This window comes from Pseudorasbora parva, chromosome 25 (assembly GCF_024679245.1).
Source record: "Pseudorasbora parva isolate DD20220531a chromosome 25, ASM2467924v1, whole genome shotgun sequence".
Lineage (NCBI taxonomy): Eukaryota > Metazoa > Chordata > Actinopteri > Cypriniformes > Gobionidae > Pseudorasbora > Pseudorasbora parva.
The window spans coordinates 31638535-31651236 of NC_090196.1; the positions used below are offsets into that span (position 1 = coordinate 31638535).

Sequence of the window (12702 nt, forward strand, 5' to 3'; positions counted from 1 at the left end):
CCAAGGGATGATCAAGGGCATATCTAATGTCTTAGCAACAAGATGTGGAGTCTACTTCTCCAAGATTTAATTAGACCGGGACAGACTACCCACCAGCTAATGCTTAGTCACCTGCTCTGCCCTGAGGGAACACTTGAACCGACGACCCTGGTTTGTTTAGTCCACCATTTGTGCCCCTTAAAAAGACGCGGACACACACTGTAACCTGCCTCTATCCAACCCCATACAGAAGTGTGTGTGTGCGCGGGAGAAAGCGAATAGCAGGAATCTTGGTTAATTATCACCCGCCTGCTGTCACAACCATCAGTCTCAGTGACACTACTACTGCCAACAGCACACTTGCCGGCTTATTAAAGCGCATGTGCGCCTGTGTGTGTAATTGATGTATGCACAGCAAGGACGGTGCCCCAAGAACCCAGCGTATAACACAGCCAATGATTTAATCACGTCCTGGCCTTTGTACACGCAACAGACAGTACACACAAACGGCGGGGGAGAAAAAAAAGGCACACAATTTATGCATTTCATCCAGGGGAAGGGTTAATCAGTGTCCCCCGGGAGGAGTTCACCGAGTCGGTGTATGTTTGATGGATGTGTCCTGCCATTATAACTCCATGTATATACTTCGTGTACTGCTGACATGCCTTCAATCATGTCTAATTAGCAATTTCTTTCAGATGCAAGGCTACATACAGCTTCCAAGATAAACCCTGCAAAATATTTGCGATCTGCCACTACTTGAGGATGAAATTAATTGGCTTCCTGACAACACAATGAGGAAAACAACACTATCATTAAATTACTTCCCATCAGCAGGCACTGCATTGCAGAATCTGGCCTGTCGTTCATAAAAAGCTACAGATACTAGCATGATTATTTATTTAATATTTCAGGTGATTTGACGTTGGATCAATATTATGTTACGAGAGTTCAAACTCTGTTTTCATCACTATTTTATGATAGACTTACCTACTTTGGGATCACAGCAGGAACAGTTTTCTACTACATCAAAAAGTATTTTACATATCAGAAGGATGGTGACAATTAATTGCTTCTTATTTGTAAACTGCATGCAAATTTTCACTTGTAACAGAAAAACTTAACACTAGGTCCATAATATTAAAGAACAAGTACAAGTTCTTCCAAAAATGGCGCAAAATGTTCTGAAAAACAACAACAAACAAACAAACAAACCTCGGGCAAACAGCCCACATGGAGTTACCAACTTTTGAATAATTCCACAACAATTTGTAACCTACTTGAGCTTCAAACACACCTCTGATATCTGCTCCACATCGCCTCTTCCAGGGTCAAACGAAGCCCATCTTATCCCTGCCGACAAATAGAGCAACTCTTCCATAAAACTAATGAGGAGGAAAGGCTGGTTTATCTTTCGACAGTCATCTCTGGATGCCCTTTATAGCCTTTCGGTAATGCGGAGTACAAAGGGATATTAACGCAAGCTTGGCTGCCCTTTTTAAATGTATCATTTGGAGGATGAGAGACAGCGTAGGGACTGGATTGTGGCTTCGCTCAAGGTATGAAAGAAATAAAGCACAGTGGCTACAAAGAATGTCCTTAGCTTATCACAATAAGGTGTAATTTCTGGAATAGTTTAGATTTGAAAGATAAAAATGAACATTTTAAAGCAGTAAGCTAATCTAATGACCTGTGTTTTTTGAGTTAGAGTGAGGCCATCCATTAAATTAGGCCAAAGTGTTCAGACCTATAAATGGCTAACTACATTTCAGCAAGTTTCTGCAGAAGAAAGGCAGTAATTTGCCTTCCCTACAGAGACTAAGTGATCCGATATCAGCGGGAGGCAGCGAGCATGTGGCCTGGAGAACTGAAAAATTCTCTCCATGGTTACATACCCCCACACCTACCAATCAGAGATCAATTACCACGTCAGCCCATTGCATTTCCATTCGAAAGGCCAGCTCAAAAGACATGATTCTATCCAGAAATCAGCTAAATAAAGAATGGTTGCGTTTCTTAAAATATGGGGCCGTTTTAATCTTCTGAATCACTGACACGAAAGTTGTGTCATCATTTTCATGCCTTTCCAAACTTGTCTGACCTTCTTTGTGGAAGACAAAGGATGAAAAATGTCTGTTTTGATTCAATGAAACTGAGTCCAATTCAATTTTTGGACACCAATGATTTTTATTGAAGGGCCCAAAAACAGATCAAAATATCAACTTTTTCAGTTTGTGGAATGACATGAGTAAGTAAATGTAATAAAATAAAATAAATGAAACTAAAGCCCTGTTTACACCTGGTATTAAGATGCATTTTGCTTGATCGGATCACAAGTGGACGGAGCTCAATACAGGTGTAAACAGGGTCTAAAACGTTTTGAGCTTGTCCACTTCTGACATTGTAAACTCAACGTTCATTTGTTCAAATGTGTTTGAAAAGCCACTACAGACCCCATACTCTCCTCCTACTGACCTCATGCGGAAACATTATGGGAAGCACGCTATCCAGACAGGATTTTTAAATTAAATGTCGGCTGAAGACCCAAGTTTGGTTTGTAGATTAAAAGCATCCCAAGCTCAATGTTCTCTCATCATTCCTGATTTCTAACACACACTTCCACCGTTTGGCTGGTCTTGTGTCTGTCAGAGCAGAAACTAAAGCTGCAGCTCTCCATGTGTTTTTCCTGGATGCGTTTATATGTAAATTGCTTTTGCTCATTTCATCCATTAGATGAAAAGATCTGAACAAGCCCTTACATTTACACGCCCATAGATCCTCCCCTCAGAAATCGGGACAGAAGGGGCTGAAAGTGGACAAAAGAGACGGATTAAGACTCCAGGTATAAACAGGAATGTGTCTTCCTCGTCTACTTGTGATCCGATCAACCAAAACGCATCTTTATACCAGCTGTAAACAGGGCCTTTAAGTGGACTTTCATAGATAGGAGGGTCAAAGTGGGCCATTCCTTGTTGACACGATACACGGCAGCTACAAGCCATTCATTAGCAGGTGGAGGACAAATCAGGTGGTGTACGCAGCCCAAAAGGTGCAACATGATCAAATTAAACCAATTAATCACCGTTTTAGAGACAGCTAAGGTTCTCTCTTCCATTATTCATAGCCTTCTGCTTAACCCAATGGGAAAACTACAGCGCTTATGGAACAGGAGTGATTGCTATTCGACATAGAACATATGCCGAGTTTGTAAGGACAAATTATCAAATAATCAAGATGACGGGTGAAAAAAGGAGGAACATCTTGAGCTGACCATCAGTCTGGATGCTTACCATGAGAAAGCTATAAATGGACACAAATCCATTAAATCAAATCAAGCATGAATATGGCAAATTGGATTTTTGGATGATTTGGTGAACAACTAGTTTATGTCTTGGTCAGGTTCTCACAGACAGCTGTTAAGATCTTCAATCTTACAAAAGCCATCTAGACCCTCACAGCAAGGGTCAAACACTGGGCTCCTCTCAGCAAGGTCTAGCCTGACCTCATTAAAATGATTTCTTCACCGCAACCGCCCTCAATCTAAACTTTCTTTACAAGCGGGATCCGAAAAAGACAAGAGAGGTGTTGAAGAAGCAATAACAACCAGCAAGAGTTCTCCATTCACCGAGACTGCAGAAGGAGAAATCAAGGGTGACCCCTGTCTTTCAGGACCTTGACCTTTCCCAGTAAGAGGCTGAGAGTGAGGGTCCGCCTTGTGAAAAGCTATATAGAGAAGGACAAATACATCTTCCTACTGCAAACAGCAACACTCCTGCTGGAATTTTCCATCCTTTCCACACTCTTGGATCTCAGTGGCTCCACAAAACCAAACCACAGGGTTTCAACACATGCTCCAGACTCAAAAGTATTTGCAAAATTAACTTTTCAGGGTTCATACACATTTCTACCAATACATTTCCATGACTTTTAGACAAATATTCATGACCTAAGCTTCCATGAAACGTCTGTATATACATGTCAAATAAGAAAAATCCATGTTCAAATGTCAAATCACAGCATATCTTCAAATAATTAACGACAAGCTATGTGGTTTAATACAAAATACAGAAGATGGTTAGAAAAAAAATTTGTCTGACCCTAGCAATGAATTAACACACATCAGTGAGAGGCAACAATGTTAAATAAGTGTCCAGTAACATTGACAGTAACTTTACAAGGTGGCAGTATCAGAGACAAACTTTTGGAATACAAAATCGGATAACCAAGAAGATTTTAAAACAGCTTTGCCTCCTATTTACCATTGATCTCATTGGAAACCCATCAATCATTGAACTTCATCAAATCGTTGTCCCTGGTTGAATTTTTATTTTTAATTTCTGCAATTTACACCTATACAAACTAAAAATGCCAGACATTCCCCCATGCAAGGGTCAGAAATTACATTTTCCATTATGGGGCTCCTTGCAATTGTGAATAAACTAATGTTATACAGAAAGGGAGCAGAGAATGTGAACGATTGTGAGTCTATCCATAACTTGGGTCTAGCGCGAGTTTAAACACTCGTGTTAGACATGCTAACCTCGAGTTTAAACACAATATCTTGCCATCTTCTTCGACATGTTTATCCGAACAGCTCCATGAGTCGGTGGGCGGGGCTACTGTATTAGACAAGTCTGTGGGCGGGGCTACTGAATTAGACGAGTCTGTGGGCGGGGCTACTGAATTAGACGAGTCTGTGGGCGGGGCTACTGAATTATACGACTTGGTGAGCGGGTCTACTGAATTATACGAGTAGGTGGGCGGGGCAACTGAATTAGATGAATCGGTGGGCTGGGCAACTGAATTAGATGAATCGGTGGGCGGGGCAACTGAATTAGACATGCTTATTATTCTGTAGAGGCGGTGTTTCGTCAGTCGATGACGTCAAGATGCGAACACGATTTTCTGGGTCTGGTGTCTATAAAAGCTTTTCTTTGTCTAACAAGGAAGTTTTCCGCTCTGAAACTTACAGGATATTCTTATATTACCATGACCTTTAATATCAAAAGCTCAAGGGAAAGTTGATTTCTCAATTCATTACCCCTTTTAAAACTAGATATTTATTTCTACTTCCTTACATTCAAATACAAATTGCAGTTCTGCCTCATGTTTGCTACATCAACTCAAAATCATAAATTAGATAATCTCAAAAGATACTGAATACTGCACAACCCTGGTCTGTATGATGTACATTCAGCAGTTCAAGTTGTTTTAAATGCAAACATCTATGGAAAGTTTATAGCACAAACAAGACATAAATGATCGAGTAGGGGTGGCACGGTACATGGGGGGAGGAAAAACAATCTGTTCGGTTTGCTTGTCTCAGTTCGACGCATGCACAACGTAGCCTCGTGCCCGTATGTGACCTCAGACAGTGGGTGTCCATTTCACGTGAAATAAGATGTGTGTGTGTGGACATGCAGTAAAAGACAGTAAAAGTGGAGTGCTGCAGGTCATGTCACGTATAGAAATGGCAGGTGGGAGAGATAAGGGAGGCTGGCCGGAGTTGGAAGATGTGCTAGCGTCATATAACGCCGGCTTTACACCGCACACGCAAGCAGAAAGATGTGTGTTTGGAGCGCGGGAGTGTGTGTATTCACACTGCCAGCGTTTGTCTCGTGCAGCGGAACCGTGGCTCGTGTATTGCAAATACAGACGAATATCGTCAATTCTGTCACCTTTCCTGGTGTTCTCCTCTGACACTGTCATTCTCCTGCTTTGATTTATGATGGGCAGCATATATCTGCTGCAAATGCGACGTGTAAATGTAACATTAAAGTTGCCTTTGAGCCTTTGGCCTTTGAAGCGTAGACAAAAAGCTGCTCATGCTGAATTAAAGCCACAGTCCATTGTTTTGATCAAAACTGACACGATTACATGAAAAATGTTACACCAATGAGTTGGACAGCGTAAGCAGGAGTCAGCCAGTTAGAAAACAACTTCTACATGATACTGCATCCTAAATTGTGGATCATTTAAGTATATCATATGCTGAAGTAAATTTCTGGAGTTTTAACAATTAAAAGAAACAAAACAACAAGAAGCGTACAGAACCGAAAACCGTGATACGAACCAAACCGTGGGTTTTGTGAACCGTGCCACCCCTATGATCAAAAACCTAGTCAGTATTGAATACTGTATGATAAGTGGTTCAAGCTGTTTTAAAGTCAGAAATCTGCTGAATTTCAATGACCGCCTTGCAAAACTTTATTCTACAATTCTGTCCAGCTGGTAGTTTAACTCTCAAATGACTCGGATCTAACAAAAGGCTCCACACAGAGTCCAGTCATGCATCATTCTATCCCCAGTAAAATGAAAACCAATGACCTGTCTTTTCAACCAAACACAAAGCGACACACTTCACAACTACGTCTACACTAGCACACCATATCAGTCAGCCGTAGGCGATCTACAATGTGAAAACTCAACAAATTGATAAGCAGCCAAGGGGAGAAGCAAACACTCTGTTGCCCACTGCCAGTCACACTTAGACAAGAGCACACAGATAAGACACAGGATGAATGTGTTTGTCTTTGTGTTTGTCTCCCCTTCTCAACCAGCTGCAGGCGGCAAGAAAATGGCTACGCGCATCATGCTCGCAATGAGTCTGAGAGTGAGTGAGTGCAGAGATTCACAGATTTACCCTCAAGCCTTGTGAATGAGATTGTGCTGTTGATATCCCACTCGCAGCGGCGACGGAAGGGGTCAACTGGATGCGCTAAAATGTCACTCAATCATTCAGCTTGACATTGATGAGTATTAAGCTTGCTTTCGAGACGAGAGACCCCCCTCTAGCCCCCACCCCCCAATCACACACACACACACACACACACACAGCTAATGAGAGATGGAGATAGCTACAGATGTCTCCATTTGTGCCGTTTACCTGCTGTGCCAAAAGCAATTATGCCAAGACTGCATGACAATCGTGACCAGCCCCTGCCATTCTCAAAGTGGCATTAGAGATGGCAAACTGATTTTTGTCTGATAAAGCTTTTAGGCACTTCTACGATGCAGCAGTACTGGAACTATAAGCAGTAAAACTAGAAAATCTGTTGTACCTTGAGAGAACCACCATTTACTGACAACGTTTACGTGCAGAGATCTTCAATCTGAATCAAATTCAGTGCTCGACATTAACACTTGTCCGCTGGACTGGGGGACAAGTGGATTTTTTGAAGGGGCAGGTAGCCTGATTAAAACGTCAATAACAAAAAAGAAATAAGGAATCACCAAAAGGCAAGAATTATTCTGCATTCGTTTAGTGTAAGTGGTGATTGATCGTGAATAATAATATATAATGACGGTAACAAGGTGGCGCTGTTGAGGCTCACGCAGCCTCATGAGGAGGAATGGAAACAAATTAGCATAATTTTTATATTTATAACGTATGATAATTAAGCAACATTACATGACCAAGAGCTGAATAGCCTCACGACTGAAAATGTGACACTGACTTCATGACAGCTTAATAAACATATAATTAATACTAAGTTACTTGCATTTTAGATGTAATATTGACTTTTTTTTGTTTGTTTGTTTTAGCAGCAAACATATTTCCAACACAGAAGAACCTCAAAATAATAATTTGCGCATCTCACAGCAACACTCAGCGTTTGAACGAATCGTTTGAGTCAATGACCAATTCATAAACAACTGCCTTATTCCTGAACGAATCAGCATTTGAACGAATCGTTTCAATGAATGACTCAATGGCTCACTTATTAAGACGGTCGCCTGCCGCCAGTTTCGTTTCGTGTTTAAACATATTACTCTTTCCAAATATTCTTATTTGTAAATTTATAAAAACTATTTAAAACAATCTCATAACATTATTTAATGCAGTTGAATTTTTTCAGTGTAAATAATTTTATTTGATTGGAAACATAGTAAGATTCATAGGTTTGCATTGTAATTATTTAATCCACCAACAAATTATTATCAGCATTCAAATTAAGCTATAAGATGATAAACCACAAGTGTAGCTACTGAGAGGCATGCAGGACAAAAGTCCATAAGTGATGCTTCAGCTAAACTGTCAAATCTAAACCAAAACAAATCTATGCAAGTGGAAAGGTTGATTCAATTTCACAAAATTTCACAAAGATTTCCATCAAACCCAAAGAGAACTACTACCTTGAATAGCCCATGATGCATTTTGCAAAAAGCCTAAAAGTACACTGTTTTTCAGAGCTTTCTGTTCCACTCCATCTAGCTGAATTTAAGAATAGTTCCTGTACGAACGGCCCCTAAAGCTTTGTGTAATCCAAATTGAAATAAGCTTTGTACCACAAGTGCAGACAGAGCCTAATTCACTTTGACAAGACTTCACAACACGATGTTTTCCCACTACGCACCAATAAGAAATCTACGAAACTCTATAAAACATTGTGAATAGTCAGTTTACGAGGAGACTATCTTTGAAAGAGGACTTGTGGCTTGGCTTTAAAATTCTGTACGTCTGAAACCTCAGGGAAATGTGTTTTAAATAAACAAACTTATTTTCAGAGGAAAGCCATGATTAGTAACTCGAAACTGGCCACATGTACAAAGCACCAATTCAAGCCCTATCTAGAACCCTTTAAAACACAGAACAGACAAAGACTAAACATCCACCAATCAGAATGGAAAAAAAAAGTATTCTCAGAGCCCTGCAACCATGAGCAAAATAAATAGAGAATAAATACATCTGATTCTTGTTTTAAGTTGGGGAAATACTTATTTGGTCATGTGTTACCATCCACAGAAAATTATGTAGATTTAAGTCAAATTAAAAACAAAAGAAAAGCAAAAAACTCTCTTGTCAAGCCATTTGGTGTGACTGAGGTGTCATTTTACAAATTCATCTCACAGCAACCTCGGTGGCAGCAGCTGAAGGAACTGATCTTCATTTGAGTCAGCCAGAAAATTCCCTTTCATCATTCCCAACAGTAACGGTTTCCAAATGTCTGAACCTGACCTGTCGTTACCATCAACAATCAATCCTTAACCTCTAGACTCTCATCCACAGCTCTTTTAGGTGAGGTCAAGAGTAGCCTCCTCCGGATGGATGGACGAATGGATGGATAGAATGATGGATGGATGGACGAATAGATGGAAAGATAGATGAATGGATAGACGGATGAACAGAAGGCTGGATAGATGGATGGATTGCTAGATAGCTAGATAGATAGATAGCTAGATAGATAGATAGCTAGATAGATAGATAGATAGATAGATAGATAGATAGATAGATAGCTAGCTAGCTAGATAGATAGATAGATAGATAGATAGATAGATGATAAATGAATGCATGGATAGATGAATGGAAGGCTGGATGGACAGATGGATAGACAAATGGATGGATGGATGGATGGATGGATGGATGGACAGTTAGGCAAATGGATGGACAGATGATTGATGGATAAATGGAAGGATGAGTTGATAGACAGAGAGATGGATAAATGAATGATTTGATAGACATTTGAATTAATTAATAGACAAATGGATGAATTAATGGATGAATTGATGGATGGATGGACAGACGGAGGGACTAACAGACAGAAGCTACAAGTGCTCTTCTTTCCAATGCCTACAAACCAACAGCCTTCAAATCTCACTCTATTGCTAATGTGTCAAATTTGACATTAAGTTTACAATACACATGGCATTAAAAGCAACCTGGAGTGATTTACTTAGCTATCAATCAGTCACTGAACAGCAAGTTCATGTATGAGCCCTTGCAAAATTTAATCCTTCAATCTATTAACAATTCATACCTGACTATAACCATTTATATAAAATATAACATATGGTAGCATATCGTAAACATTAGGGGTAACATCATTGTTAAAGAGATGGAAGAAACAAATTCATATGGTAATTATGGTTATTAAGGAACAGAACGTTATCACTGGCGGGGATTTGGCGATGCCGTGCTGCGCTCGTCCGCCGCAAGTAACGTTAATAACGAACGAGAGAGACGGAACTTACCTTTATCCGCACCGCCGAACCGGAGAGCGATGAGACTTGTGAAAAACACGAGCAGCCGTGCGCCCAGCCCCGCCATCACTTTCTGAGGTAACCCAAAACAAACAACACCAAAATAATCTCGGAGAAAGGCACAAGTTATCCACTGTGCTCTCTGAGGTAAAGTTTTACCGACTAGAACGGTCAAGGTGTTTTTATACAAAAAAGCTGAGCATCGTCCGCAACCGGCAAGATCTCGCGCTCCGCCGGTGGCATAAAAATAAACATTTAATTCTCCTGCAAAAGTCAAAGGCGATACAGCGTAGGGTCCGGGTGTTTTCTTGAACTTAAAAACCCGAGGAGGGCTTTTAAAGGAGGCATTAAGTCAATCCACAGCCGACCCACAAAGGCAGCGGCTGCAAACGGCTTCCGAAGCGCTCGAGACCAACCGGCTGATTTCTGATTGCGTGGAGAAAGACGCGTTCAACAGATTTAACGGAACCGCAGTGGAGTATCCAACATAAGCACACGGCGTGTGGTGCTGGAGAGGCTTGTAGTGGGTATTAGTCCGTGAAAAAGCAGGCGTGGATTCTCACAGGATTCTGGATCTGATTTTTTTTTTTTTGGCCCGGGAAAGTCAAAAATCACGGCGCCAGCGTGTTAGTGCGTAATGGGCATGCGCACATCTGGATCCAAGTGCGTTTATGAATACCAACTAGACTGCTTTTCAAATAATACTGCATTTTAGTACCTTTAATAGCAAATATATATGTTTCTTTGTACATTTTATATTTATTTTATTTTATAATGTGGATAACATTTACATGAGGAGGCATTATTTTGTGAATCATAATTGAAGCACGACCTGTTTTCATAGTTGCCAAGTAAATTAGTGCCACAGGGACGCTAGGTCTATCTAGTATTGTTGCCTTATTTTAAATCCTTAACTTTTAAATTCTTATAAAATATGTTTTAAATTAAGAGTTAGGAGTATTTGTCACATCTTTCACTTATCTGACTATGAAGTCCCGTGGGAACCCATGTTGAATTAGATAACAAATGTAATTGAATTGATCAATTAAAAGAAAAACACTGCTAGGCAAGAGCATGTGGTATATGATTAGCTTCTTCTAGTGCCATCCACTGGTATCATGCAGAATAGCACCTGAGGGCAAGCTAATGAACAGATTAAAAAAAGTGCAGCAATTTCTCCAGATGTGAACTAGCAACATGTTTCCAGATTCAAGAGATCAGACCTCCTTCACATCTGAAAGATTGTTAAATTGACTTCACCATGAATGTGCTATATTCATATCATTACATATAATAGTAGGGTTTCTGCAGGTTTTATGAAGGTAAATTTAAGACCTTTTTAAGACCAATTAAAACAAATGGAAAGAATAAATTGAAGGGAACATTACATGTCATTATGTTCTGTTAATGTAAATATCTAGGAAGAACACAATGAGTTTTATTAGCAACACTTTAAAGTTTGAAAATACAATTTCCAGCAGATCTCTGTAATGTTTTGAAATAGTTTGAAAGTTTGAATAGCTCTTCTCCCAAACACTAGAATATGGAAATACATTTAACTGTACCTTCTTTTCTGTAGTTTTGTCTTGTTTTCCAGTGCAAATATCTAAAAGGTTCTTAAATCAAGATACAGTACATTTACTTGAGAAGCAAAATGGAGTACAACTTTTAGAAAAATGTACAGGCACAATATATGTAAGATTTTTGGATTATATCCTAAAACCACTAAAACATTGTTATATATTTTGCTGACTTGTATACATTGTACCAAACGTTTCGAAGAATGTTTAAATCCAGAGACAAGCAATTTAAACAGATTGTGCATCGCCTATCAATATTTTGTAGAAACCATGAAAACACCAATGGCGCTTTAAAAATGTGTTTTATTAGACAGCTGAGCAACTGTTTGGATCATTCATGGACAGAAAACTAATTATTGTTCTACTGCTCAACACAGTTTTATTGTTTAAATCTGGTGTTCCTGATTTACTGCGAGTGCCATGTTTTACCATGCCTAATATCCATCTACTGCAGTGTGAACAAGTGTATCATAGTAGCCTTCGAGCAAATGCACACCGTAGCTTTATAACAACTTTCAAGACACTCAAATAATGTGTAATATGACAAACAGTGCTGCGTTACCTCTCATACGCATGAGCACAAGAAGTGGAAGCAGCAACTGTGGCGTAATTAAAGCTCTGCAAAATCAATGTGTCATCAAGCTCTGCCTTTGTTTTGAACAAGTGACCTCTAGCTGCGAAGAATTAGATATTGCACTAGAAATTTTATTAATCAATCAGCCGCATCGCAGAAATCATGGGGCCCCATCCTTCCCTCGGGTCATTTCTACCCAAAACTCTTTTTTTTTTAATGAAAAAATATTGTTCATTGTAGTGGTCCAATACTCTATAACTTTTGTCGCTTTTGAACAATGAATACACACACACAAAAATGACTGTATTCAAGTAGTTTTGAGGTTGAAATTGAAAAAAGTAGCAAATCCTTCCCTTGCGGGTCAATTTGACCCACATGGGAATGAATGTAATAATAATAATTATTATTTGTTTGATTTATATAGCTCTTCTCAAGGCACTCAAAGCGCTTTACATAGAAGGGGGAATCTCCTCAACCACCACCAATGTGCAGCATCCACCTGGATGATGCGACGGCAGCCATATTGCGCCAGAATGCTCACCACACACCAGCTGATTGGTGGAGAGGAGACCGAGTGATGAAGCCAAT

At 39.8% G+C, this 12702-nt stretch overlaps 1 protein-coding gene across 5 annotated transcripts in view; it reads right to left on the reverse strand.

Moving 5' to 3' along the window:
• neo1b (neogenin 1b) overlaps positions 1–10517 on the reverse strand; it is a 256016-nt gene extending 245499 nt beyond the window's left edge. For 2 of the 5 annotated variants that reach the window (XM_067437193.1, XM_067437194.1), the window contains exon 1: positions 9952–10517. In XM_067437193.1, coding sequence (XP_067293294.1) covers positions 9952–10027 — 76 coding nt within the window. In that variant the 5' untranslated portion in view covers positions 10028–10517. The remainder of the gene's footprint in view (positions 1–9951) is intronic. The other 3 variants (XM_067437192.1, XM_067437191.1, XM_067437195.1) reach the window with 2 other exon arrangements.
• Between the last annotated feature and the right edge of the window lie 2185 nt (positions 10518–12702).